The 27,778-nt window shown below is 39.8% G+C and overlaps 1 protein-coding gene across 3 annotated transcripts; it reads left to right on the top strand.

Annotated features, from left to right (window-relative positions):
* Positions 1-434: 434 nt before the first annotated feature.
* Positions 435-27,778, top strand: LOC122409486 (putative fatty acyl-CoA reductase CG5065). 3 transcript variants are annotated; one of them, XM_043417108.1, is made up of 7 exons: positions 9,211-9,301; positions 9,882-9,959; positions 18,181-18,857; positions 19,443-19,691; positions 20,528-20,877; positions 20,960-21,556; positions 21,669-27,778. In XM_043417108.1, exons 3-7 carry the CDS (start codon positions 18,642-18,644, stop codon positions 21,808-21,810), a joined length of 1,554 nt encoding a protein of 517 aa, XP_043273043.1. In that variant the 5' UTR covers positions 9,211-9,301; positions 9,882-9,959; positions 18,181-18,641; the 3' UTR covers positions 21,811-27,778. The 3 variants fall into 3 exon arrangements, with proteins under 3 accessions (XP_043273034.1, XP_043273043.1, XP_043273051.1); XM_043417099.1 differs by lacking the exons at positions 9,211-9,301; positions 9,882-9,959 and adding an exon at positions 435-1,021; XM_043417116.1 differs by lacking the exon at positions 9,882-9,959 and having other exon boundaries at positions 9,276-9,301.

Here is a 27,778-nt window from a genome sequence, read left to right as displayed (position 1 = left end):
GGTGCTGCTGCTGACCGAGACTGAGAGACGATGAGGAGTTGCTGCTGCAACGGCTGCAACAACGACGAGGCGGATGGGCCCGGCCCGCATTGCGCGTGCGTCATCGGGCTTTTGGTATTTGGTATACGGGTATACGCCACCGACGCCACCCCATGCGCGGACGTGTGGCGGCGAAAGCGCGGCGGCGACGGCGACGGAAAATAACTAAAAGAAAAAAAGAATGTGCCATCATCCGCGCCACCACCGGCGCTGCTGCCACCACCGCCGTCGCCGCCGCCATACAGTTACCGTTCAGTAGAAACTCCCAGCGCCAACGGAAAGCTCACGAATCAGAGCTTTTACTCTTCCGTTATATCCCGTATATATCTAGGGACAAAAATAACTACGCTGCGCTTGCTCTTCTTCTTCTTTCTTCACTTAACCCTTGGCGCTGATCGAGAAACCATCAAATATAAAATGTAATATTGAACAATAATTTTTTCATTGGGAAGGGAATAAACGAAAGTTGGTTGACGGTTAAAATGAAATATCGAATCGAATCGAAATAATAACGGAGCGAACGGTGGGTCAAAAGTTTTTCTTCGAGGCTTTTTCGATCTACGTACGGAAACGGAAATTCATATACCGCCCGTGGTAGCAGCAGCGGTAATCCACCGCTCCTCCTCGTGCGCGACGCGTACGTTGCGTATGGGGCTATCATCGGGGGTATATACTACGATATATATACATGTGCAGACGGCGATTGCTAGCAGCAGAATATAATGGACTGGTGACTTTTCGTGTTCGGGGCTTGGCTCTCCTGGGGTTACTTGGCAGTTGCCCCAAGATGGCGGACTCGGTTCGCGTGCGACGGGCACGGGCTGAAAAGTGCAAAAGACGCGACAAGTGAGACCGAGCCCGTGGGGTACGAGGGTCGCGGGAAGGAGTCAAATAAAACCGGGTCGAAGTTATCTCGGACACGCTCGTAACGCGAGCCGCTCAACACCGTGTCATTTGAAAACAGTGAATCCTCGTAACCAAGGTACGTCACCTTTTCCTTCTTCTCCTCGAGTTTTTCATTTAGCTATTTCGCGTTAAAGCTCGCACGGTGCGAAAAGCAACGGCTGCTCCGAGACATACGCGTACATCGAGGCGACTCACGCTGAATATAGGGGTAGGCCTCCGGAGCGAGAGAGCCCCACCTATCCTCCTCGTTTTCTACATTTACATCTCATTTCTTCTTTCCTCCAAAACCCACATTTTTTTTCCTTCCCTCTGACATTTTTCAACGAGACAGCCGGCGGCCTCTCTTGTTGCCTATTCTTTGGAAAAGTCCATTCGTTAGGTTTAACGGAAAATTGCACGTTCCGAGATCGAACTCGAGCGTACGGTCGCGGTCTGCCAGATCCGGTCGTCTCAATCTTTCCTTTTCTCCTTGTCAGGCTTCCCTCTTTTCCGTTTAAACATCGCTCCGAAATATTTATTAAGTAATAGTATTCGTCTTCCGTATATTCGGAATTTTTCCAAAATATTTTATGCAATGTTATCATCCCCCCTGCCTCGTGCCTAATCGAGATTTTTAATCGTCGCACGAAAGTTCGTAGAGCTTCCGTCGATTATAAACTCATTCGCGGACGTTCGAAGAAAAATTCAGGTCGCTGAAAATATGGCATGGAAATGAGTTGACGCGAAAAATTCGGCCTCTCGAATCCCTCCGAGCCCTCCTCCCCCCGCCCCTCTCGCCCTGCCCCTCGCTGCAGAGCTTTCCATTCCCTCTTTTGTAGCAGCATATCTTTTTTTTATTCCCGTCGTCTCCCACTTTTTATTATTCTCCCTCTATCTTTCGAGCTCTTTTCTCGTACCTTACCGATGATCATCGTAGTTTTCGTAGTTCCTCCGGTTCGTCGTGAGACGCTCGAGCTTTTGCTCTCATCGCTCGCATGCATCCCCCTGGATTTTATTCTCCAGACTCATCGCTCAAGAGCCCAAGAAAAAGCTTTACGGCGTCCCGTTATGAGAATAAAACTTTTCTATTCGCGCGGACTTTTTTGTACGCGGGGCTTGTCGCTCCGTGCGAAATTGCACGATAACGAGTTCTGCCGCGGCGGAGCTTTCGACACGCGAACCACGGCAATCGTTCCTACCTACAATGAATTATCATAATTATAGCTTTACTTGCGATTCGATCCCTCTGTAGAACACAATGTTCTCCGACGAACGAACATATTTTCAAAGCTCGCAGCAAGACCTTTCGATTGGTCTCCGGGTACATGCATGCCGCCGCTGCAGCTATACTTTTGTTATATTTTTCTTCAAGTATCTTTTCCCTTGAATCCCCATGAGCCTGCTCCCGTATGAAAGCAGCAGCAGCAGCAGCAGCAGCAGCAGCACCTGTTTCAATTGCTCAAATCCAGTGAATTCTTCATTGTAGAAATTTTAATACGTAATATATACGTTTGAGTAGTACGTGTCATGAAATAAAAAGGATTATCGCCGAAGCTCGAGTTTCAGGGCTGAAATTCGGTGCTTAAGAATAATTCAATGTCAATTAATCCTTTCGGTCTTTCATCTTTTATCTTTTCGTATCGCAACGTGGAAAAAACGTATAGGAGAGAGAGAAAAGATGCGTGCCGCGCGATTGTTCGGCCGCGAGTCTTCGATTACCTCTCGCTCTGTCGTACCGCACACGCGTTGACAAGATTCTCTCTGTATCCTCCTTCCTCTCCCTCATCCGCTCATTCTTTCTTCCGCATTGATACGCGGCTTCCAGTGATGCACCACCGCCCAATGCGGAGGATCTTCGCTTCCCACCCCCGTCACGCAAGCGCCTCTCCCCATCATTTCCTTTCTTTTTCCTATTCAACTCACTCTCTCTAGCTCTACCAAACTCTATATTCCAACGCGGTCAACCGATGAGTCGAACGTGTGTACATTTTAATTCATTTGAACCTTCATTTTATTACACCAATTGTGGAGAGATATATATATAATGATATAATAAGAGTTTTGTCGTCCAACGATACATCGCGAAACACATTTTTTTATTTTGAGTTTAGCGATCCCTGAAAATAACTATGTCAGATATACAGATGCAGGAGGCACGCGCGCACCCTCGCGCCACACTTGCTTCATTTTTGTCCAGCAATATTTTAATAACGATTATAACGCATATGCGCTCTGAATAATGAAATTCCAAACAGCAGTGTCAAAAAGTTGATTCGCACCATATAAAAATGATATTTGTGTTGAAACGAAATTGAAAATAAACTAGATCGTAATGCATTGGTGTTAGATGTGCCCAGAAAGCACATTTTTTTTCTCACCGATACGAAAAAACAAGGTTTCCCGAGACGCACACGCTCTCTCTTCTCTCTCTCCCACACACACGCATTTACACTCACACGATGTACCGACTGCGGTAAGCAGACGGTCTTGTGCTCCAACCCTTTCCCCATGGAGCGCTAAGATCGATGAAAATACATGCAGCCAACGAGGGAGAGGGAGTGAGAAGCAAGCGAAGAGGGGGGAGGACAGAAAGGGAAACGTGAGATCGCTTCTATGAGAGGAGCGAGGGTGACGAGGAGCTGACTGAAGTAGACGAGATGTTGAGCGGAATTTTCGGACGGAGACCTCCCGAACCCTATTTTACTATATAGATACTACAATTCTTTCCACTATGAGTGCCATCAAAATTTATTATCATTGTTATTATTGGGACTGAAAAAGAAATTAATTTTGAGAAAATGTTTTAAGACAATTAGCAGTCATATACACAGCACTTTATTGTACTCGAACCGTACCGGAATCAAAACCCGCTTCTTGCATTTTCCGTTGTTTTTGCTCTTACTTTGAAAATCACTAAAGGTCATCCTTTTTACCTAATCTAAATTTTGAACTCGTTCGAAATTTCGATCGGTTCGTTTGCTCTTTCGTATACGATTTTTTTTAACAAAAGTATTCTACTTTTTAAAAAATAATACATTATTTTTGAGGAAATGCAAATTAAACTGAATCTAAGAGGCCCGATGCGGAATGTACGGGAGGGTCAAAAGCGGGATGCGAGCCTTCTTCATTGACCCGACTGCATACCAGTCGAAAGAGTGCTAAATTTTCAAAACGCTTTTAGACCAAGTTTAACGAATCGATTAAACATATTGTTAATAGATATGCGTTAGAGCATATTTTGTCAACGTGAAAAAATATTAAAAACGACAGTTTTGCAAGACCATATCAACTGATAAAAAAGCAAATTTCCACGATGACATATTTTTACTGATATTTTTCAAAGAATCATGTGTATTATTAATCCGATTTTTTATTGCACCGCGTCTCATTTTGTTACTTAACCGATCCTCTACGAATCCACCCCGTAGATTTTTTTTCATTCGTTCCTTCAGAAATTGTCAATGAAAACGTTTTTTCGCTTAATGAACAATTAGCTGCAACGGTAAAACAATTAAGATTTAAAAAAAAACAATTACATTGTGGATTCATAGAGGAACAGTTGTGGAACAAAATGAGTCGTGGTGCTGTAATACAAATCCACTAACAATACATTTAATCGGCAATTTAAACTTGGTCTGAAAGAATTTTGAAAATTTAGCACTCGTTTGACCAGTATGCAATACACTATAGTTACCTTAATGAGTTCGATAACGAAAATGTATGGGAGGAGGGGGAGCAGCTTTGCTCCATCACTTCTTCGTTCTTTGTTTTTTCAATCAAATTTTTTTCGCCCTCGCTCGTTCCGTGCCATGTCCGGGCTCGTATTTCACCAAGGGAACCACAAAATGGCAGTCGCCTCTGTCTCTGTTACTATCGGAAAGGCGAAAAAAAATTCGAAGATGGGAAAAAATAAAAAGAACGAATTGTAAAAAAGCAGCGTCAGAAAGACGAGGAGGACCGGTTCGAAAGGAGTAAAAGAATAATGCAACAAGGAGATCGAAGCGAGAGACCGCAGGTTCGTAAAAAGAAAGAAAGAAGGAAGGAATGAAAAAAAAATCGAGACCTCTGATGGGAAAAAGATTGATTGATTTTATATTGTTCGGTGCGAGGAAAATACAGAGATGGTCGTAATAATGCAGAAATGGGTATAAATGTAATTATACAGATGAAATAGTGTCGAAGCAATGATGAAAATGCAGCGGGAATAAAATAAAAAAGACACAGAGATGGTGCTATGACAACGAGGGTGGAAACGTGATGATAAAGTGAAGTAAATAAAAGACCGCGGAACTGATAATTACAAAAAAGCAAGTTGTCTCAGTCAGATGAGATGTCGAATAACACGTACGAATAACACCGAAAAGTAGATTTTTATTTATAATGAAACGATTGTCATACTAGTATGGGAAAATGGAAAAAAGTAACCACCTCGACAGTGTCTAAAAATAATAAAAATAAGTTACTGATAATATATATGAGAAGGGAGCGGCAGAGTACAGTCCAAATTTGGATTTTAGGGGATGAAGGTAGAACTACCGTCGCGGCGCGCAAGAGAGAATGATCGGGCGAGCAACTTGCCCAGGAAAAATAGAAGGGTCCTGCGAGTCGCTCGCGGTGAGGCAATTGAGCATTATTAAATATTTTCAATTTCTTCCATTTTTTTTCAACATATCCGCGGCAATTCTTATGAACAAACATTCCTCGAAATATCCTATACATCTTCTCTATTTTGGACCGGTCATTCGCGTCTGCCTGATGGCAACACTGGCTCGTCTCTCTCGCAGTCACGATGCGGAGGTGCCGACCGAACCATACCATTTCAGCGCTATTACGCAAGTCTTGTTTGAGCAAGTAAACGACAGAGGTTTTTTATTCATTACTGTATGAAACTTTACCGTACACTTGGATCAAATTTTTGTGGTCCATAATTAACCCCATTATGCTGTTTATAATATCGACAAGTTCAACATTTCATGGACGATTTTTCCAAAGGGACGAACGCGTCTCGTGTGAGCAAGTCTTTTAAACACATTTTCACGTCAGAAGTGACATTAAATACCCTAGCGAACGTTCAATCGAAGGTAAAAAAGGCAATGAAAGAATTTAAAGGCGTATCCTCTCAGAGAATAACTGTTTCCTACCATGTCTCGGCAATAAGCACGAGATCAATAAACGATTGAGTTTTGAAATTCTTATGATTACCATGCATTTTTAGAGAGAGCGCCCCGAAGGACAACAAAGGTCTTGAAATCGTGAAAGTAAAGAAACGAGATTTTTAATTGCCTTCGTTTTATGCAATAAATGCGAACACGTTTATGTTTTATCGTTAGAAAAGATGTCGATCGAACAATGAATGTTAGTTTATTCTTTCATCGTCGCACAAAAGCTTTTGTCATTGTCATTTGTTGTTCAAATTAAAAAACAAACAAAAAATGCTCAAATACGTGCAGAACGAAATGACTCACATTTATTTATTTATTTTTAGTTTAAACAATTTTGATATTGCAACAACACGATGAGATTGTTCAAAAAGGTTTACCGAAATTAAAAGAGGAGCGCGCGACGGGATTAAAATTTTGAGCAAAATAACATTTCCTTCAGGGGTAAGCAATTTTTTAATAAGCGAGGTTATGTACCGCGGGGCGGTGCATCCTGTGGTCGATGTTATTTCGACGACTTCCTCCTCCCACGTTATTTCTCTCGCTAACTGTATTACTTGATGCACTTGCGCCTCAACTTCAGGCTTTTTTACCGATATATCCACTCGTCTCACCATATTTTTTCGATAAATACGATTAAGAGCGGGAATAATACGCGAGCCTCGTCAGCAAAATATCAAAATATGTATTTTGGAGAATGCACCCGGATATCATCGGCAAAAAGCAAATTGAAGCTGAAAAATCATGTTTGCCTTAACATTGCGATCGTTCTGAAATAGTACAACTTAAAAAGAAAGGAAATTCAGGTAAACTCAATCAACATTCAAAACGGAACGACCTGCTTTTTTAATTTACTTGTACGCAAATGCTTTCTTCTCTTGTTTTTTTTTTTTTTTTTTTTTTTTTTTTTTTTTTTTTTCCATACACGCATTTGCGCGTATATGCGTGTTATTTGGATTGCTGCCTATAAATTTAGCAATGTAAAGCGACGACGCAGGAAACGAAACATGAACCAAATAACCCTATGAACAATATCGAGAAAAATATGAATCAACGGACCGAACTTTCATATAAGACACCGTTCACTCGTTATTATATCACGATAAAATGATTATATTGCAAAATAAATGTTGTCTAGCATTGCTGCCGCCGCATATTATCATGAATTATCGTCCATTTGATTTTATTTTTTTCTATCCGAAATATCTATGATTTCATACACGCCCGACGAACCGTATCACAGTATTTATCTTTTTTCGAAGATTATTTATTGGACCATACTTTTCGGTCACATTCGACGAAAAGGTGGTCGAACTAAGCCGGAAATTGGTATCTCGTATGTCAACCTTTCGGTTCTCCAGATATGACCATTATTTTCTTGGGAGCAAAACTCTTGACAGGGTGTAAGAAAAAGAACGATGTTATAAGAGAGAACATTAGGAAAACTGATTATCAAAGTTATAATCTCACAAAGAAGATGCCCTTTCGAACCCGAACAACTATTAACTATGATTTCCGCGTTAAATCATTACAGTAGTAATGAAAACTGCGAAATAAGTAATGCTACTTATTAATCTCATTCGCTTGTTAAAAAAAACTTTAACTAATTGAAAGTTCAAAAATAAGTAACGACAAAAAGTCAGTGTGAAAAACTAAACGAATATGAAATGGGAAAAGAATACTTTGAGCGACTTTTTTTTATCTTTTCGTTTTGGTTGATTCCGTTCAATATTCTTATTGTGTAGTCGAGATGTTTTCTCTCTCTCTCTCTCTCTCTCTCTCTATGTCGACACTCCGCGACATTGTTTAAGTTTTCGCCGACTCCGTTAGTGTAATCAAACATTTGAATTGTGAAAAAATGAAAATTTCACACTCCCGTTAAGAAACCACCGTCGACCAAATGTTGTTCTACATTCCAACGGAGGGAACTATAATATATTTCATTTGGCCGCGAGCTCGATCGTTGAAACCTCGATTAATGCAATGTCTCCTAATTTGCGAGCCATATCGAACGAATTGCGCGGGGTAGGGAAAGCATGCACCCGGACCAATCCGATCATTCATCGGTTGCATGCGCGGCGGAAACGGGGGAAAACGAAGCGCGCGCGCCCAACGTTCTATATTTATATAAGTGTTCGATCTAATATATGAACGCTCAACTTTGGCACAAAACACCGTCCGATTTCAATCTTTATGCAGATTCCGAAATCCCGAGTTTCACGCGCGTAACCCTATTCACGATAATCCTATCGATAGCATTTTAGCGTTTGACGCCTCCCCATACTTTTGAAGCAGGTGTCGTTGAATTTCACCGACCTTGATGCCTGTTACTCTTGCACGCGTACCTGTGATCAATTAATTAGAAATTGTTTTCGAGTTATATACTCAAGAACGTGAGTTTAAAGTTTAGTTTTAATGAGAAAAGTGAAGATAAACGAAGGCGCCTTGGACGTGGCCTAAAATGGGGGCTGTAATAATCCATGCGGAAAAAAGCTCCAGTAATAATATCAACATGGGAGTACGGTGGTTTTCCTAATTTCAACAATGGTGAATGAATTGGGAATTAGGATTGTAAGGAATCTCAGCCTAATTGAATTAGTTTTGACCGTGGGCTTCATAATAAAAAACTACGTTCATAACAGGTGCAAATAATTCATCCGATGTATTCGTCGAGTAAAAAAATATTATCCATTGACTATTATTATTATTTCTCTTAGCATTGCCCTACAGATATAAATCGATCAACTGTTTTAATACGTGCGCTATAAATTGTAGCATTAGTTATCTATTGATTAAATTATTCGATGATAGGAGCATCATAAGACAGGCGAAAAAAAATAATGAATATTGGTCGATTGGACGTAAGTACAAATATTCGGCTGGGCAACGATTATTCAAATGACCAATAGTTGTAGACGCATAATTCAATATCATCACACATTTAAACAATATCAAAACAAACCAGCAGAGGGCCCGTACATGTAAAAATATAATATAGAACGAGAATGGTGTTGATGAGTAGTGGCACTCGTCTCGAACGAGTGTGCGAAGAGCATATGGAGGGGCATCATCCGTTCGTATCAGATGATATAAGGGAACCGGCAAGGGGCAGGGGACACTCAGTTACCTTTCATACCCGGTACGCGTATGTTCACGACAACGTGCGTTAGACGAAACTATTTCCAACGGCTGATACCTTCTCAACGTGTTCCCAAAACGTATAGTTATATATTTTTCTATCTTTCCTCCTCATTTCTCTTTATCCATTTTTTTAAATTCACCTGCAATTGTAAACTTTTTTATTTTTCTCCACTACCCTCTTTTTTCTTCTCATATTAATCCTAATAATTTATCCAATAAATGCTGTTTCCCTTCTTTTTATCGCGTTATCTCAGTGTTTCTCATATTTCTTTGAGCCATTCGAGCTTCTTCGAAATTTTTTACGATTCCTTTGTACTCTTTTTGGCGTATAATTTTCGATATAACTGTAGAGAAAATGTTTACTCTTGACCATTCATAGTTGGCTCTTCTCACTTGAATGAATTTTTTTAATATCTTTCTATCTTTTGATACACGCATGTTCCCATTATCTCTTCAACCTGTGACACTCTTATATCATATTCGCGACTTACCTACAAATAGTTTCGTACTTTAATCGCGTTTCTACAGTTTTCTAGTCTTGGAATTTTTCATTCTCTGCTTCGGTGCTGTTCGTTCGATTCTTTTTATTTATTATTGGCTGTTTGTTTGTTTGTTTTTTTTCTAATCCTCGAATTTTATTTGTCGCTCAATATACAGTCATATTTCATCAAAGTGACAACGTCCGAGTTGGATGATATCGTGATTGGATTAACTTCATCTTAATCCAGTTTGAAGGTAAAAATGATTTTTCTATTTCTTGGTATGAAAATGGTGAAAGGTCAAATTATTTGGATCGTTTTAAAAACGGCGATCATAAAAATACTATACGGCTTTTTTTTTCACTGTTTCGTGAACAATACAATATTTTCGAGGATCCTCCGTGGATCCTGAAACCATTTGAAATTTTCGGTTCGAAATATCTCAATTTTGGTACGAACGTTCAACGCGATCGCGAGGGTTTCCGGCGAAAAAAAGTGACGCACCAAGTGGAATATTGAAAAAAATGTTGTCGAGACACTTGCGGGGGAATGGACTCCGTTGCACGAGTCAGTGAATGAACTTGGCATTCAACGCGTGTGCCATCGGGCTGTTCTCGATTGATTGAACGTAAATTCAGAATCCTCCAGCTTTTATAGCAAACGTACGGCCTTTCAAATATGTAGTAGGGATTTGGAAAAAATATTCCGCATCTCTATCTATATGATAACGTTTTTGGAATAGATTTTTTTTCCATTCTTATCTTTCATCTGTACGCACGTAACACATATAAACGCATCTGTAGGTTAAAGCCAAACAGATGTTCAAGGCGTACAAATTTCTATCACACCTTGTGGTAGATAAATTCCTGTCTTACCTTTAAGAAAAAACATTTTAAAAAATCATTTGTCGCGGTGAGCGGAGATTTTTTCGAATGATTTTACGACAAACGACAACATTATTCGTACTCGCATAGAATTTTCCTCAATTCCTCAACGCAATTTATAAAAGAATATATATATATATATAATTGAAAAGATGAAAAAAAAAACAGAAAAAATATAGGAAAAATAAGTTCAACGGATGACAATAGTTATATGTGATTATCAATACGAATTAATACACATACGGATATGTAAAACGTACTCGGGAAGAAAGAGAGAACGGTGGACGGTGGTGCGTGATCGAGAGTCAAGCGATGAGAAAAAGGAAGAGAGAGAAATGAGCCCAAACGAGAAGTAACAGGTAATACCGCTACTCGCGCTAAATTCCGTCTGACGTGTATTTAGAACGAAGCACTTTAAAAGGCCGTGGGCGAAATAAAAAGAAATGCATCAAGTCTGAGGGTAAGAGAAGGAGAGATCGTGAGAGAGAGAAACGAAGAACGAGAGGAACCATCCGAAGAATAATATATATATACTTCGTCACGTTCAGTGCTCGTCGAATAAGAGAAAATTGTAAAACCAAAGTTCCTCTCGGTGTCGCTGCGTCTCTCGTTCTCTCTTCTTGTGCTCCACCGCGGAATGACACACGCACGGCCACAAATATATACGCACGCTAGTTATGCTGGGCGGTTAAAAGTACGATCTATTAAATAAATTGTGAAGAGAGATCGGAGTATCGGAGAAAGAGAAAGAAAGAGAAATGGCGCGAATCGAACGTTGGATGAATAACAAAATAATGGAATGAATTTCTCCGTCAAGAGTTTTCTATTTGAAATGAGCACTCTGAGACTTTGCCACGCCTTCAATTTGTTCGTTCGATTGAGTAATTCCGATGGCAAAAGTATTGATATTCTTGAAAAAAGAATAGGAAATATAAACGTACTTGCTGCTTGATTGTAATGGACTATACTCCGCCTTTTTTATAAGAAGCGATCGGATAAAAGGAAAAAGTTTAAATTCCCTCAAAATTTCTTCATTTTGCTTTTGTTTTACAATTTTTATTTTTTTTGTAATATTTTATTTCTTCCTTTATTCAAAATAGCAAGAATAAAACAACTGAAAACTTTCGAATTTTTCGAACCAGCCCCTTTTGTGCCGGTCTCTTCCCATGCAATTTTCTCGAGTTTTTATTCTTTGGATACCCGGTTATAAATGAAATTGATCGTTATATCCCGACATGAATGAATAAATCTCAACTGAAATCAATATACGAGATATATCGTTTACGAATAAAGTTATACCATGGCCGGATTTTCGCATCACCGCGAGATCAAAATTTTTCGTACTACTCGTCGTGTTGTATTATTTTTTTTTTTTTTTTATAAAAAATTAAAAACGACATCGCTGCGTCAAGCACTTTGCGCTTCGCAATGGAGTATTAAAAAAATCTTGATGCCGATAGACAGATAGAATTCTTCAATCGTTTTTTTTTGTGTAACATTATAAAGTAACAATTCTTTCAACGAAACGACTCTCGTGATGTCATCATTCATAATGAGCACGAAAACAATTGTCGAAAAATTGGATTTGTTGTACATTCCAGAGTCTTGAACTCCTACCCGCGAGAAACTGATATTTACGTCTGTTTGGATACGGATTTTCCATTATCTTTAGGCATCTGAGCACGACGATAATGCGACGAGGGAGGAGAGAGCAAGAGTTGCCGTTTCAGCGGAGTTTTACGTATTAGTTGCGATGGTTAAAAAATTATTCGCATATTAACTTTCTAGCGATCTGAGAATACATCGAGACTACCGCGCGTATAATAATGCCGGATATCCATTTACAGCAGTGCAGGGAATTGAATTTATCGGGAACAACTTTAAAATCCTAACTCGGAATAAAAAACCACAAACGCGATTCCGAATCAACTATGAAAATCATCTTATTTCAGCGCGCGCTCACTGCGTGTACGCCTAACTTTTTAATACGCCGTTATGTTTGCCATTTTTTTTAGTGAAAAACGCGAAACTCTTATCCGTATACAAAAAAAAAATATAAATTCAGTGTCGTAAGGAAGAAGAAATTAATTGTTCAAGTATAATGATTATATCGGTGTTATCCTTTAGTATTTAACGATTACCCGTTCAAACGATGCTATATTTTCGCGCGACAACCTACCCGCGCATTACTATCCGCGCGCCCTAAGAACATCGTTAAACTTATATAATATAATGTCAATCGCACACGCGTTTCAATGTCGAATAAAACACGTTTATAATAATCATACATCATTTTTTATTATATTATTCGCCGCAACTTTCTTTTTCTTATCCCGTGGCTCTTCTTCTCCTTCTTCATCCCCCTCCCCATCCACCTCCTTCCACATCGTGCGCTCTTTCAACTCAATCAATTCATACACAACTCGTACTCTTCAATTTTTCACATTATATCGTCGTCTATTCTTTTTTAACGCTTTTTTACACCTCGTGTTTACTAGCATTCAAATTTTTAATATTTTTTTATTCGTCTAATGAAATATAAATATAGGTACGTACTAGGGTTCATCCACCCAAGCGTGATTAGCGAACCTGATCGCTATTCAAATGCCCCTCAGGGGGGGGGGGGGGGGGGATCTCTTGAAAACTCGCTGACGAGAGAGAACGAGGGGGGTTGACCGTGGCACTTTCGCGAATAACGTACGCGTACTTGCTTACTTCCATGCTCATATAGCGACAGGTTAACCGGCTACGCGTAACATATTTTACCGTGCCGAGCCTTGAAATAGTACTATATTAGCAAGACAGAGGAAGCCTCTGCTGGGAAGAAGATCCAACCGGTTTCGCTACCTCGGGCGCATACATTATCAAATTATTACCTCTTTGTTTGTCTAATATCGTTTTGCGACTCGAGTCATTCGCGTTATAAAACGAGTTCTAAAAATGAAGAATTTATATATATATTATATAGTCTTGTTGATTGGGATTAATGAAGATTTTTTTTGCAAAAAAATCGCATTGCGCAATAGGATTCGGATTTTTTATTACGTATACTGGTATCGGAATCATGAGATTTCGAAAAAATGAGAATCACGAGGAATCTTGAAACTTGCGAGGATTCGAATGTTTCGGTCACAATTATTTGCTATTTGAAATTTCCCAGGGTCGCGGTTAGAAATGTTTTCTCGAGCCGCAACGATCCGGCACAACGGGTGATTTTGTACGAAGATCAACAACGACCTTTCAGTTCCCGAATGATGGTTTATCAGAAAGTTTCACGGAACCATGCGAAATCTCTTCTTTTTTTTTTTTAATACAAACGACGGCGCAGTAAAATTGATTAAAGTAAATTCAACCGACTTGAACAATCGTTTTGTAATTTTCAAACTTCTTATTTATATTTCTCGAAGCATTCGGTTCCGAGATGAATTCTCGAAATTAATGTACTTTTCCTGAATCATTAATATTATTATTAATATTAATAAGGATTTAATAGCATATTCTCCGTCTCGTTACGGTGAAGATGACCGGATGAAACTAACAAGCCCCCCGCCCCATCGGATCGTTATGCAGCATTATCAATGGTCGAGCGAGCGTCTGACCTACCAAGGCTACGCTCGACGAAGGTCGGAAAAAAACCAGTTTATAGGCATCAAAAGTTTTTTTATGTTGGTTCGAGAACCACCGTGATTCTTCTTTCTTCCGCAAAGGAGCTCCCCCATGCGCTCAATCGCTCAAGCTATTATAATATACATTGATTCTTCATTTCTACATCTATTTAATTCCGCATGTTCAGACTTTTTTTCCACCCTCCTCTGCGGCCGTGTAGATATTATCGTAATGCACTCGTGTGTCGCACTCCTCCCCATCCAACATTTGCAATGCGAAAAAACACTTTTCGAGAAATGCGCGATCGATATAAACGTTTATCGTTTAGTGAGAAAAATTTAAATTCTGCTATTCTGAAATAGCAAGACACCTCGCATGCATATTCTGTTGCGGACGCGAACCGGCGAACGAAATATACAAAATTAGGTAAGCCGAGGCAGGTGTCCATATTATTTTCCATTTCAAGTATTTGGAAAATTGGACAACACTTATCAACGGCATTGATAATGAAGCACAGTTGTAACCAACGAATGAATTTCGATGCAGAGATGGTGCTGGCGAGGAGGTCGGTGCTGGATATGAAGAGAAGGGTCGGGCACAAAAAACGATAAATAAGTTGGCAGACTGACGGAATTTTTTAACGATCCTCTCTCACGCTGACCACGCTGCATTTTCTCAGTGTATACTATCGAATGCACGAACTTGCCAAATCAGCCGTCGATCGATATCCTCTCCCTTGGCCCTGCGTGATAACTCTAAATGTTTGTATGCGTCTAGCTCTCGTTTCTCCCGTTCGTTTTGAGGATATGCGAGAAAAGGCAAACTCTTTGCGGCATCGTCATGCGTGAAATTTACTAAACGAATTAGCGGCCGCGCGCGCCCGTTTTCTCTATCTTCGCGACAAGACCTTAACCCACTTTGTTCGCGCCTGCATCGAGCCAATCCGATATATACTCAATATTTCTGTATCTCTTGGATTTCGAACTCTTTAATACGAACATATATGCGGATGTTGTATAATGAAACACCCCGAACCGGTACGCCCGCGAGCACCGAGCACCGCGAGTATCATATACTTTGTAGGATAGTGGCAAGAGTGCGATTAACGCTCTTTCTATATATATACTCAATACTCATGCATTGAGGGTAGACGACTACTGTCCTGTGTGCGCTTGAAAGAAGCTCCGCTCGCGTGATTAACTTTTGGAAAATGAAGAGAAGCGCGCGATTTACGATGATGATTTAATAGGGAATTGCCGAGGGCGTCTATGACCGATGCGAGTGTACATATATAATAATGAGAGCCAACAACTCGTCGTATAACGGATCTCTGCGGTGTAACGGGTTCGGTTCCCTGCTCGTGCGCCTTCCTTCTTCCTGTGCGCGGCCCGGCGGAGCTGTCGTTTACTCGCGGTCGTCTCGTCGGTATTTCGACGCTGTTAGCTGCAGCTTGAGCGCTTTCTCACCGACTGCGCGACGAACGACGATGGAAGGCGTCTCCGGTGGAAGCTCGAGCTCGATAAAGGCGAATATCATGAGGATAACGCCGCCGGACGCATTCCCTTTTGATTCTCATTACAGTGATTCACGCGTCGCGTACGCGAGCGCGTGTTGATACAGTAAGCGGCTAAGAGCTCGTTGTTCTGCCTTCGTGACTGTCGGCCTGGGACGCTGACCCAGAATCTCTCTCTCTCTCTCTCATATTCTTTCTCCTCCTCCTTCCATTTACCGGCCGCATACTCACGGGGTGTCTCAAAATTCCTCTCTGCCCTTTTTTTAGCCCTTCCGCGATCGATCGATGTCAGATGAATTTTCATCGATTAAGTTTTTCAACCAATTGGATCACGACCGATGCGTACGTACCGGGAGCGGTTCGGAAAACAAAAAACTAAGTAAGCGTGTTTCGCGTACTGCTGCACACGTGAGTCCTTCTCGCCCACGAGTCTCACGGACGCAATAATAAGCTTGAGCGAGCGCCCCATGTAAATAAGGGATATTATGACGAATTTATGTTTTAATATACGAATAAGCGTGTGTTTTTAAAAATACTCGCGAGTGAAGCACAAGCTTCAATAATGGGGTCAAGGTTTTGTTGTCCGCACGATTGTGGAATAGCATAGCGACGAGCGTACATTACACGCAGGACATGATGTAATATCATCTTGAATCTAAATCCCTAACTAAACCCGTCCTCGCACTTTAATCGACATATATTTCGTTGTTTCGCACAAGAAAATCAATTTTTCAGAATAGGTACTTTGGGCCCGAAAAATCAATACTCGACAATCGCGCTCGGCAAAGAAAAGACTGGTAATTAATAAAATATATCGCCGTATATGCGACATCATAGCCAAATATTAATCGTTTATCGTACAGGATTCGATAAAAATTCATTGACTCATTCGATTAGTTATTCCTGATAAAATGAACGACTGTTTAACAATAAAAATGGAGGATATTCTTGCAATGAACTGTACATCGGTGATGACGATTTTGACACATAATACGTAACTGAAGCTGGAACGATAGAGGATACAAATATTCCCATGTTATTTTACACGGAAAATGGTGAAATAATATACGAGGAGAGGAATTAATTAAAGGATGATTACGGATCTGACGGGAAAACGACTTGGAAAAAACCAGTACAGGTATCCCGTAACCATGCAGCGTTAAATAGTTACCGTCCCCCCCCAACAAGATAATCATATTTTACTTTAATTTGGAAATTCTCCTACGGTTCTGTCATCGACTGAACGTTATTTATTTTATCGATTGATCCGATATTAAGTAAATGTTTCCTTCGGGCCAGCCGATAAAATTTTGGAATATATATCGTTTGCGGTTCGAATCAATTGAGTAAGAGACAGACTTTGACAGTTAAACGAACGAAAATTCGTAGCTGCTGACGAATCGCATAAATTTTAATTAGCGCGAGAGCTCCTTAGAGAGAAGGGTTTGAATCGGGGGACAAGCGCGCGCAGCAGGCATATGGAACACGAAAAAGACCCGCGAATACGGTACAAAGGAAAATGTTTTTTCGACAATGGCGCATGGTGTTGGACCAGAGAAGAAGAGTGTCAAGGGGAAAAGATCGGAGGCAAGGCGGCGGGTCGGCGGTGGTAGCTTTTCCGTGACGTTAGCTCGAGTACGTGACCCACATAACGTTTTCAATGGACTCATTGTTGGTATTCTTCACCGCAGCAGCCGAATTATACAGGCTACAGCCGTTCGCGGGATTCGCCAACACTTCGACAGAGAGCGCACTCCAATTTCAATTATTATAATTAAATAATCATTTCCGGTACAACGTTTTTTTTTTACTTAATCTTTTTTCCAATCGAATCATGAGCCGATCGATTGTGGCGCGCGCAAAACGGATCATGTCGAGGATAAAGTTTTAACAGCACGGTATACGCGCTTATTCGATCGTAATGATCTCTATATATAACGATAAGAAAATTCCAATTGATTTACCACGTGTGGTCCTAGGATAAAATAATCAACCATTTTCATGATTCGCGCTGCTTCTCTACTGCTGATGCCGCCCATGAGCGGCGATCAATGAAAAATGTATTAGTATATTTCAAATTAAATGCGATTGCATCGTTCTTCTTTTATGCAACTCTCGTCCTAATTTACTTACATTTTGCCAAGAATCATAGTTGAGAGATTAATTTAAATGTATACCTGACGCATGTGGTGGCCAACGCGGATGTCGCGACGCACGCGTTTTAACCCCGGCTGCCGAAGTAAAGTTACGAGTCCGCACCCTTGCGGATGCTTGGCGAGGTTCTCTCGGGCCGTTTTACCCGTTGCACCAGTCGCGATCGTTAAATACTCGCTGAATATATATTTTCCCCTTACTAATTCCAAAAGAAATATTGCCAATTTGAAATTGCAATAACTTTTTTTTTTTATCAGTGTCGAGCGTCACAAAAATTTCGCACGTTAATAAAGATTTGTTGCTTCGTCTTCTGTTTACAGGGAAGTAATCGTGAGAATCGCGAGATGAGTGTGGCTGGGTTTGCGAGTCCGGTGGAAAAGTCGAGAAAAAGCAAAACCTCGAGGAAGCATCAGAATAAAGGTTCCAGCACGCATAAAAAAACTTTACGTAACTAAAGTGTGAGAAAGAATAAAAAAACGCAGAGAACATAGAGACGAAGAGGCCGACGCTCCAGCGAACAAGTTCTTCTGGAAAAATAAATTGAATCGCGCGCTCGTAATTATTTCGTCGTATCCGCAACGTTCGGATCGATAAAAAGTTTGACGAAGCTAAAGGAGAGGAAAAATAATCTTTCTTCCGGCAAATCGAATGATTTTTTTGGTTTTCATGTATTCGTTTACGCTTTATATGAATTGAGGATCGAACGGAGAACAATTCGGAAGGGCCAATAATAGGCAGGGAAAATAACGAAAAAAAAAAAATTGAAAAAGGATCCAACGAAATGGCGACGATGGCAGGAGGGGCGGAATACATTTCCGTTAAAGATTTTTACAGAGGAAGATCGATCTTCATTACCGGTAGCACCGGCTTTATGGGAAAAGTCCTCGTCGAGAAGCTTCTCAGATCATGTCCCGGCATTAAAAACATCTATTTGCTTATAAGGCCGAAAAAAGGACAGAGCATACAGCAGAGGCTAGAAGATCTTCTCAAAGCACCGGTAACGAGTCTTTTTTTTTCCTTTCACTAGCTATTTTAATCATTATTTTTATAGCTTATTTTCCAAACGCCGCTCCGAAATAATAACGTCCAACGTGTACATATATATTTCTTCCGTGCGAGGATTATTCATCGCGTCTCGCTTTTAACTACATCGAAGCATTCTTATACCGCCTTGTCAATAAATATCGATTAAATAGACCGATCGATGTTTCTCTTCCTCAAGGAAATAATCACACATTTTCATTGTCAATCAGTCACCGGATGACGCTGAACTTTCCAACGTTCCAGTTTAACGAGATGTATGGGGGGAAAAAAAAAAAAAAACATTGTAATTTCCCAATTTTTTGATTTCACACCAATCATTTGTGCGGCGCGTATATTGAAAAACTACGAAACGAAAATTGGGGTGGAAAGAAAATTAGAGAATTACACATTATTTATGTTTAATTGATTTGGTTAGAGACTGCAACATTGCAAACTTGAGCCTCCTGTCGCCAAAATAACGAAAACATAAATCGCTATATTTTGCAACGTCCTCGGGTGCGGTCTCTGTATATTGACGATTCTTCGTGTGTTGCGACAGCTTTTCGAGAAACTGCGTCGTGACAGCGCGTTCGAGCTAACGAAGATCGTGCCTATAGCCGGTGACGTCACGGAACCCGATCTTGGAATATCGGTTGCCGATCAAGAGACTCTCACGCGATGCGTCTCCGTTGTTTTTCACTCCGCGGCAACCGTCAAATTCGACGAGGCACTCAAGCTTTCCGTTACCATTAACATGCTCGGTAGCGAGAGACTCGTACATTTGTGCCATCGTATGCATAATTTGGAGGTAAGCATTTATCATTTATCTTAATTCTTAATCCGATCGAATCTATCCTATCTCATAATCATATTTTCTTTACTTTCTTCGAATGAGAGAACCCGCTCGTAACAATATTTATCATTTTGACGCGTCGTTGCAAAGACTAACGAAGGTTACGAGTGTTTGACGAATGACGCGTGTAACTTTGAACGAGTACGTTTCTCCGGAGGATGAGATGTCTCTTTTGTCCATCTTTATTTTGTACTCGAACGGGGCCGGCACGAGTGTCATAATACAAATGGAATATTCGAGTTTTCTAGCAAGGTTGCGTGAAATCGTACGAAAACATATGCGTATATATCTACTATTGTGACGAAACGAATGAACTCTTTTGAATTCCAAACGTTGCTTTGACCTCAGTCATGACGATTGGAAGAGTAGATAAAAAGGAAAAACAAAAGAGAACGATGGGGCGGGGGTCGGAAGAAGTAATTATTTGAACAAGCAAACGAGAATTCGTCTTTGACGAATCGAATGAGTACTAAGAATTCAAAAGTCATCTCGTACCGTCTCACCTGCGCTCCCTCGCGACGCAACATAAATCCTATATCCACTTGCTGTATGCATTAATGTACATGTATGTATAGTCACGTTTAGATATGCATTGAGAAACTCGGTGATGCCGACACGCAGTAGTAGTTGGATCGCGATAAAAATTTTCAAGAATAAGATTGTATGCCGGTAAAAATAGAAGCGTTGAACGGATAGCATCGAATCGATAAAAATTTGAAAAATTGAACGAAAAAAAAAATTCGGTCGAAAGATGGAGAAAGAGAGAAAAAAAAAAGAGGATGAATTTGCAGGCTTTGATTCACGTATCGACGGCGTACTGCAACTGCGATCGTACAGACGTGGCTGAGGAAATATATCCGGCACCACAAAATCCACAAGAAGTGATATCGTGCACCAGATGGATGGACGACAAACTCGTTGAGGAATTAACGCCAAAGTTGATTGCCGGTAGACCGAACACTTATACGTTTACGAAAGCACTCGCGGAAACGATGTTACTCGGTGAGAGCGGTACGTTACCGGTGGCGATCGTAAGGCCCTCGATCGTTTTGTCGTCCTTTAGGGAACCGGTCGCCGGTTGGGTTGACAATTGCAACGGACCCACCGGCATTATAGCCGCTGCTGGCAAAGGATTTTTCAGGTATTCATTCTTATTAACTTTAACTTAATTTATTCTCGTTCAAATGAATTTAAAGCTCAAATAATTTTCTCGTTAATTGCAGAACGATGATGTGCTACGCCGATAAAGTAGCGGATTTGGTACCGGTAGACATCGTGATAAACCTTATGATATGCGCCGCCTGGAGAACGGCGACACACCGTAGCGACACGATAACGGTATACAATTGTTGTACCGGTCAACAGAATCCAATAACATGGAGAGAATTCGTCGAATTGTCGTTCAAGTACTGCCGGAAATATCCAATGAGCGACGCGATATGGTATCCCGGTGGCCGTTGTCGCAGTTCACCCTTCTTCAACAAGCTCATGTACACGTTCCAGCACGTATTGCCAGCGCACATATTAGATTTTATCGCTCGATTAAAAGGCTCCAAACCGATAATGACGCGGGTACAAAAGAAACTGAACAAAGCGGCAAAGTGCTTGGAATACTTCAGCACCCAACAGTGGAACTTCAGGGACGACAATGTCAGGAGACTTGGCTACGAGCTCAGTCCCGATGATAGACAAACTTTCATGTTCGATGTCAAACAGATTGATTGGCCATCCTACTTGGAGAATTACATCCTCGGTATTCGACAGTTTATCTTCAAGGAGAGTCCGGATACACTGCCAGCCGCACGCAAACACATTATGAAGTCAGTTGTCACCTTGGCTATACTTCTCTTCTTCTTTATTCGATTTCTTTAATTATTATTATTATTATTATTATTATTTAATAATATGTCTTTAACCTTTTTTTTATTTTAGATTATTTTGGCTGCAGAGAGCGGTGCAATTTGGACTTGTCGTCGTTGTACTGCGCGTACTAATATCACGTAGTTCGATCGTAAGATCAGCGTGGTTCTCTCTACTTTCGGTAGTTCTACGCCTCTGTCGTATGATTGTTTGACGGCTCAGTGCCCTAAGGATCATTATTTTTTTCCATTACTTGAGTCACACGACGACGACGCCGACGACGACGACGACGACGACGACGACGACGACGACGACGACGACGACGACGAGGAGACGTTGTTATTATTTGAAGGTGCGAATTGTCGTCCGGACCTCAACGCTCAGTATCCACGAAGATATGGACAACAAAATGAAAATCCAAACGCGCTATCTTCCTTTCCCAATGTGTTGGCCTTTTTAATGTTTGTATTCTTTCGTAATGTATAATTAGTTATCAGTAGGGACAAAAACAATATACGGGGTGTCGGAAATATCATGACCGAGATTCTTAGAAGGAATTCCTAAGAGAACTGTTCCCAGCGGTTTCTCTCTCCTCCGACGCCACCGTGTCGAATGAGATATCGGTCGATCCTTTCGTTTTCAGAAAAGAGTTTTCTTTTTTTCTTGTTAATCTATTAGAAATTTTTGGCTGGCATCGTTTGGACACCCTGTATATTAGACGCACAAGGTGCGCGTGTAAAGAAGAGTGTCGGCCACCGAAATTAATCAAACAAAAAGCTCCAAAAATCATCAACAAATTGTTTGAGAATCGTGTGAAAAAAAAAATTGTAGCCGCAGTACAGAATTGAAGCAGAAATGAATATAAGTGATGCATTTCACTCTTAGCCCTGTCATTTTTATCGGAGCATTGATTTACCTAGTTTTCTCAGTCGTTGTAATTCATTCGTATTAAAAAGAAAACAAACTTTGTGCAGCTCCAAATGTGTCTCCTTATTCGGGGGAGAATGTAACGCCTTATTTTTGCATAAATTTTTCACAACAAATTAACGGTACGGTTCAGTGGTAATCGAAATATTTTTTCCTGCAAACGCAATTTCTAATAAATCCTCGACCCAAATACCTCGAAATACAGAATTAGAATGATCGTTCCGATGATTCGCTGCGATTTTCATTTCGATTACGAAAAAAAAATTCAAGTCAATTTGTGATAATTACGTCCGCGATAATGGAGCGAAGAATAAATCACTCGTGCTGGCGCGAAATTAAAACTCAGGAGTGTATGAGGGCAAGAAAACGTCGTTCTAACCAAATAGGAAAAAAGTAAAGAAGAAAGACAAATGAATTGTTTTAATCGCTATGCCCCTTCTCTCGAAGTTGGTGTGCCTTCGAAGCCATTTTTCGGTGTCCGACATTCTATTTTCATTTTATCCTGTGACTCTATTTGTAAGATATATAACTAGATACGGGTCGTATTTGTCGAAGCACGCTGATTATGAAACGTTCGAGTCCTGCAAGAGTTGAAAAAAGAAAAGCTACTTGAGGATGCTGCACACACGTATATTTTGATTGAAAAATTTCGCTACTCGACGATTTGAAAAAAATGTTGAAAAATTCGAAAATATTTCGGGCCTCGAAACATCCAACAATTTTTGAGTAACAACCGTGTTCAAATAATTTTAAATAATCCTTCGTCCAAAACAATTTTGTACTCTGTACAACCATTACATTGTTGAGAAATGTCGGAAAACAATTCCGGCTACTTGAAAAAAATCACGCAAATTAAAAAGTTTTTTCATCCAGTATTGAATTTTTATTAAATTTAATTGAGAATTTTCATTGAAACTTTTACGGTTTTATCGATGCCCGAATATTTTTAGACTGTGGTCTAATATCGTAATTCCAACCAAATGAGAAATTTTTGGCTGGCAAAATGTGCGCGTGAGTAATTTTCTTAAGAAAAGCATTGAGCTGCATGAAAAAAGTTTACAATCATCAATAATCCCATTAGTAAGAAAAAAATACCATGAATAGCATCTGTTTTTTCGTTTGCTCAAGTTCGACGCAGTGGTTGTCCTAAGATATACCGATACACATACAAATGTATATATATATATCAAATACTGCCACATGGAACTGTGCATAATACATTTTTGTGCCGTAGACGAGACGAAAAGAGTTCGCGATGAAAAGAAAAAATGCATAAATTTGAAAAAGTAAAGAAAATACAATGGTTTTTTTTCAGTTTTTCCCTTTTTTCAATGGGAACTGAAAATCAATCGAGGAAAACGCTGTTTCGACTAATGTGCATTGTACCGTATCGTGTCTCTATGTATCTTGCACACTCGTAACGTCACAGTGATCATCGAACAACCCGGCCGTCTTCTATTTATTCTGTTTCTTTGGGAATTTTTGAAGGCATCGGCAACTTTATTGTTTCGAAACTAGTGTGAAGTGAACGCGGAACGAATGAAGAACTACGATAATAGTACAGAAACGGGTAATTAAAGAAGAGGCGAAATTTAAATTCAAAAAACACGAAAAAATCCTTTTTTTTCACAGAACTTGTGATTGTTTCGAAGGAATTATTCCGTTGATAATAATTGATTGATCTGTGTATTATCTCGCGTGACTTGAGAAAATTTGAGAAATCATTGAAAATGATTTTCCCCGTCAGTACCAAAGTATAAAATAATTCGGACTAACGTTTTAAAAGTAATTGGATGGTTAAAAAACTTTCATTCGACAAGCGTCTGGATTGTCAGAAGAAATGAGAATCAATCGTTGCTAGCACGAGATTGCTTTTCTCTACGGGTCTTTTTAAAAGTAAAAAAAAAAATAAAAAAAAAACACAGAAAAAAATACCGGATGAAGCACTGGCGCACGAGAGATGAATGAATAATTGGAAGAAATACGATAAAAAGAAACGTCGAAAACGAAGAAAAAAGAATAACCCGTAGATTTAGCTAGACGAAAAAGCATTGTAAATACGAAGTTGTTGCTGCTGAGCGGGTAACGATGCAGTGTGTTATGTATTATATAGCTATTAATTCGGACTACCGCGAGTTCGCCGATAATTTTTAGAACTTTGTCGTAGGCACCCCTCGTGCAACCGAGCGCGAACCAAAAAAGCATAACGAAGAAAAAAGTAAAAGCAACACGGGAGAGAAAAATAATGATACGCGAAAGCGCATCGATTCCATTGTTACGATGAAAAATGAAAAAAATGAAAAATGAAAAAAAAAAATGAAAAAAAAAACACACATACACAAAACAAAAGAAAATGAAGAAATTGTGTAGGTTACGGTACGATATTCCAATATTCATATCGTTATTTTCGTGTTTTATTTTTTTCTTTCATCAGTTTCCATTTGTATATTATTCCAAGAAGCTCCAGCAAAACGACCGCGCTTTTTCTCTCCAATGATATTTTCAACTTCCGAAAGAGCCGATGATCTTAGTTTTTTTTTTTTTTTTTTTTTTATACTCCTACGGTTGGATTATTTCTCCCCGCGAGAATTATATAAAACATTACGAGAAACTTCCACGCAACAAAATATCATTGCACCGGAGAAAAATTGTATCCAGTATAAGATCGAAGCCGAGATACGAATTACAAAATCAAATGACAATTGAAAAGTGTACGCAAAAATAATTGCGAAAGAAGATCGACCTTGCAAACGGTAAAGTTGAGAGAATTTGTCGTTTCTCGATGGAAACTCTTAATAACGCATAGAAAAATACAATTATTCTTTTCGCCGGAGAGTTATAAATACATGAAGGAAATTATTTTTCCTTGGCATTCGCTTAGAACGGTGAATGAGAGAAAAATTGGCTTCGTATACGCGCCGCGCAAACGCTCTTATACACGCGAAGGCTTCGAAAACTAGAAAAAAAGAAAAGAAAAGAAAAAAAAAAAAGACACACGTTAATCGAAAGCTCAAGAAAGATGAAAAAACAAGATTTCCGAACGCTTCCTACGCTTTATCGTAAGGTAAAACTCTGCTATATATTGAATACGATTTTGCTTCTTTTTCGTCCTAGCCTCGAGAGTATGGTTCAGAGTCGATATCTCGCCGCCGTCAGTGCGAGAATGATGGCTCCAAATTTTTGTAGCTGAAATTTTTCCACAACGTCCGAACGTAATGAGAAAATTGCCGGCTCATTTTTACCGTTTCCCTGCGTGGAATGCGCCCCTCCTTCCCTCCCTCTGCCACCACCGGTGTGCGCAATCGGTCAAATTATATCGAAAATGGCAACTTGAAAAATTTGCGACGCGTCAGCGGCCGATTGACAACGCCGTGCTCTTAAAAACAAATAGAAAACACGAGCAAAGACAAAAAAACTATTCCGAGAAACATCAAGTACTATAAGACTACTAGAGATTTATGAGTTTATTGAGTTTTGTTCGTTTGTCTTTCGAAACGCACGACGTTAAGTATAAACGTATAAATGCGTTTTTGAAATGTATTTAATCGAGAGTTTTTCTGGTGAATACACTAGGTAGCTCCTCGTAGTCGTCGAAACGAATGATTTTATTTGTGCCAAATTCGCAAAAGAAGCATGCCTTTTTTTTACTATCTTTACGACAGGACGTGAGATTGTATTGGTAATAAAAAGCATGTAATTAAAGATTAAGTATTGGTTGCGGTTAAGCTTCGATCAAGATTTTAAGGATAACAATGCATATTAATAATGATTAAAAAAAAAAATGGTTTCGTTCGAAGGAATAAACATTATTCGATGTACCATGCGACATATTCTATTTAATTCCAATTTCAAGAATAAAAAAAAAAAGTTCGTTCCGAAGGAGCCAATTGAGATGGTGTGTGATATATCGGTTATTCGGTCGGTAAAAATTCTGTCGCACCGTTTATTCCGAGTAGCTTGATATTTGAAAGAAAATATGAGTTAGGCGCTACTGCGAGGTGTAACTTTTATTTTCCTCTAAAAATCAAGGATTTTCGAGTGAAGCGTGCAACGAGTTTGCAGCCATCGATAGATCACCGTAAATGGGCTATAAAAACTCTTTTGTTGAATTTGAACGTTCCGACGAAGACGACGACGCGTCACCGCGAGCGAATTGTTTTATATTTTCCCCCGATGATTACTTCCCAACATGCGAAGAAGAAGAAGAAGAAGAAGAAGAAGAAGAAGAAGAAGAAGAAGGACGAAGGACGAAGGACGAAGCAAATTGACAGACGGACATTTATATTATTATGTAAGCACGGATAAGCAAAAGTGAAGCGAGAACGAATTGAACGGTTATTGCAAGTGAAACTTGATTTAGTCGCGGAGATCCTCGACGATTGTTGACCCCCGCCATCGCGTGCGTTCTCGGTGCACTATTAATTACAGTCTATACACGTTATATTGACGAGGGAGGAAAAACTTTGTGCTCGTCGCCCGACCGCAATGTCGAATCTTTAAATATTCATTGAAACGAGAGGTAGAAATAAAAATGAAAACAAAACAACCGGCCGTGCTATAAATGAATAGTCAATATTTGTACGTATTCGTGAATTTCGTGTCACCCGTTGCCTGTGCCTTTGAGACATCCGTAGTTGCTGATAATTCGATCGAATCGTTTACACAATATTATACTTTTTTTACTCATTTATTTTAATCTTTGCTCTTGTTTTTACATTCGTTGTATCGGTCGGAGTGGGCTTCCCTTTCAAATTTGTTTACTAATCTGTAGATCATCGCTGCCAACAATTACTGAGCAAAAAAGGAGAAAGATGGAGAAACAAAAACGAAGCGAGGAAAAAATGAATAAATAAAAACAAATGTTTCGAAGCGCGAATGAATTTTTTCGTCGCCAGGAGAAACTCGGAGTGAATGAGGGAGAGAAAATTATGAAAAGGCGAAAGAGAGAGAGAGAGAGAGAGAGAGAGAGAGAGAGAGAGAGAGAGAGATATCTGTTCAATTAAATGAATTACCGAAGTAACGATAAAAAAAATTATTTAGCGCCAAGAAGTAAGAAAAAAAAAACCATAAAAATTAAGCAAACTCAAAATGAGGTAGCGCTGCGAACGTCACCAGCTAGTCTCGTCTGTAAACGTTATCCGGTCACACGATGCATACCACAAACAACAAATATTTAATATTATTAATTTCATTAATATTATACTGTACTATTATAGAATACATTAAAAAACAAAAATACAAAATTAAAAACAAAA

This window comes from Venturia canescens, chromosome 1 (genome assembly GCF_019457755.1).
Source record: "Venturia canescens isolate UGA chromosome 1, ASM1945775v1, whole genome shotgun sequence".
NCBI lineage: Eukaryota > Metazoa > Arthropoda > Insecta > Hymenoptera > Ichneumonidae > Venturia > Venturia canescens.
The sequence above is the reverse complement of the archived record's forward strand: the minus strand, read 5'-3'. Positions and strand labels throughout refer to the sequence as shown.

What these genes read in the sequence shown, in the direction of transcription:
- LOC122409486 (XM_043417099.1), top strand. Translation starts at nt 18,642, where the DNA reads ATGGCGACGATGGCAGGAGGGGCGGAATACATTTCCGTTAAAGATTTT. An exon ending in AAGATCTTCTCAAAGCACCG is followed by an intron (nt 18,858 to 19,442) that starts GTAACGAGTCTT and finishes GTGTTGCGACAG; the next exon opens with CTTTTCGAGAAACTGCGTCG. An exon ending in GCACGCAAACACATTATGAA is followed by an intron (nt 21,557 to 21,668) that starts GTCAGTTGTCAC and finishes TTTTTATTTTAG; the next exon opens with ATTATTTTGGCTGCAGAGAG.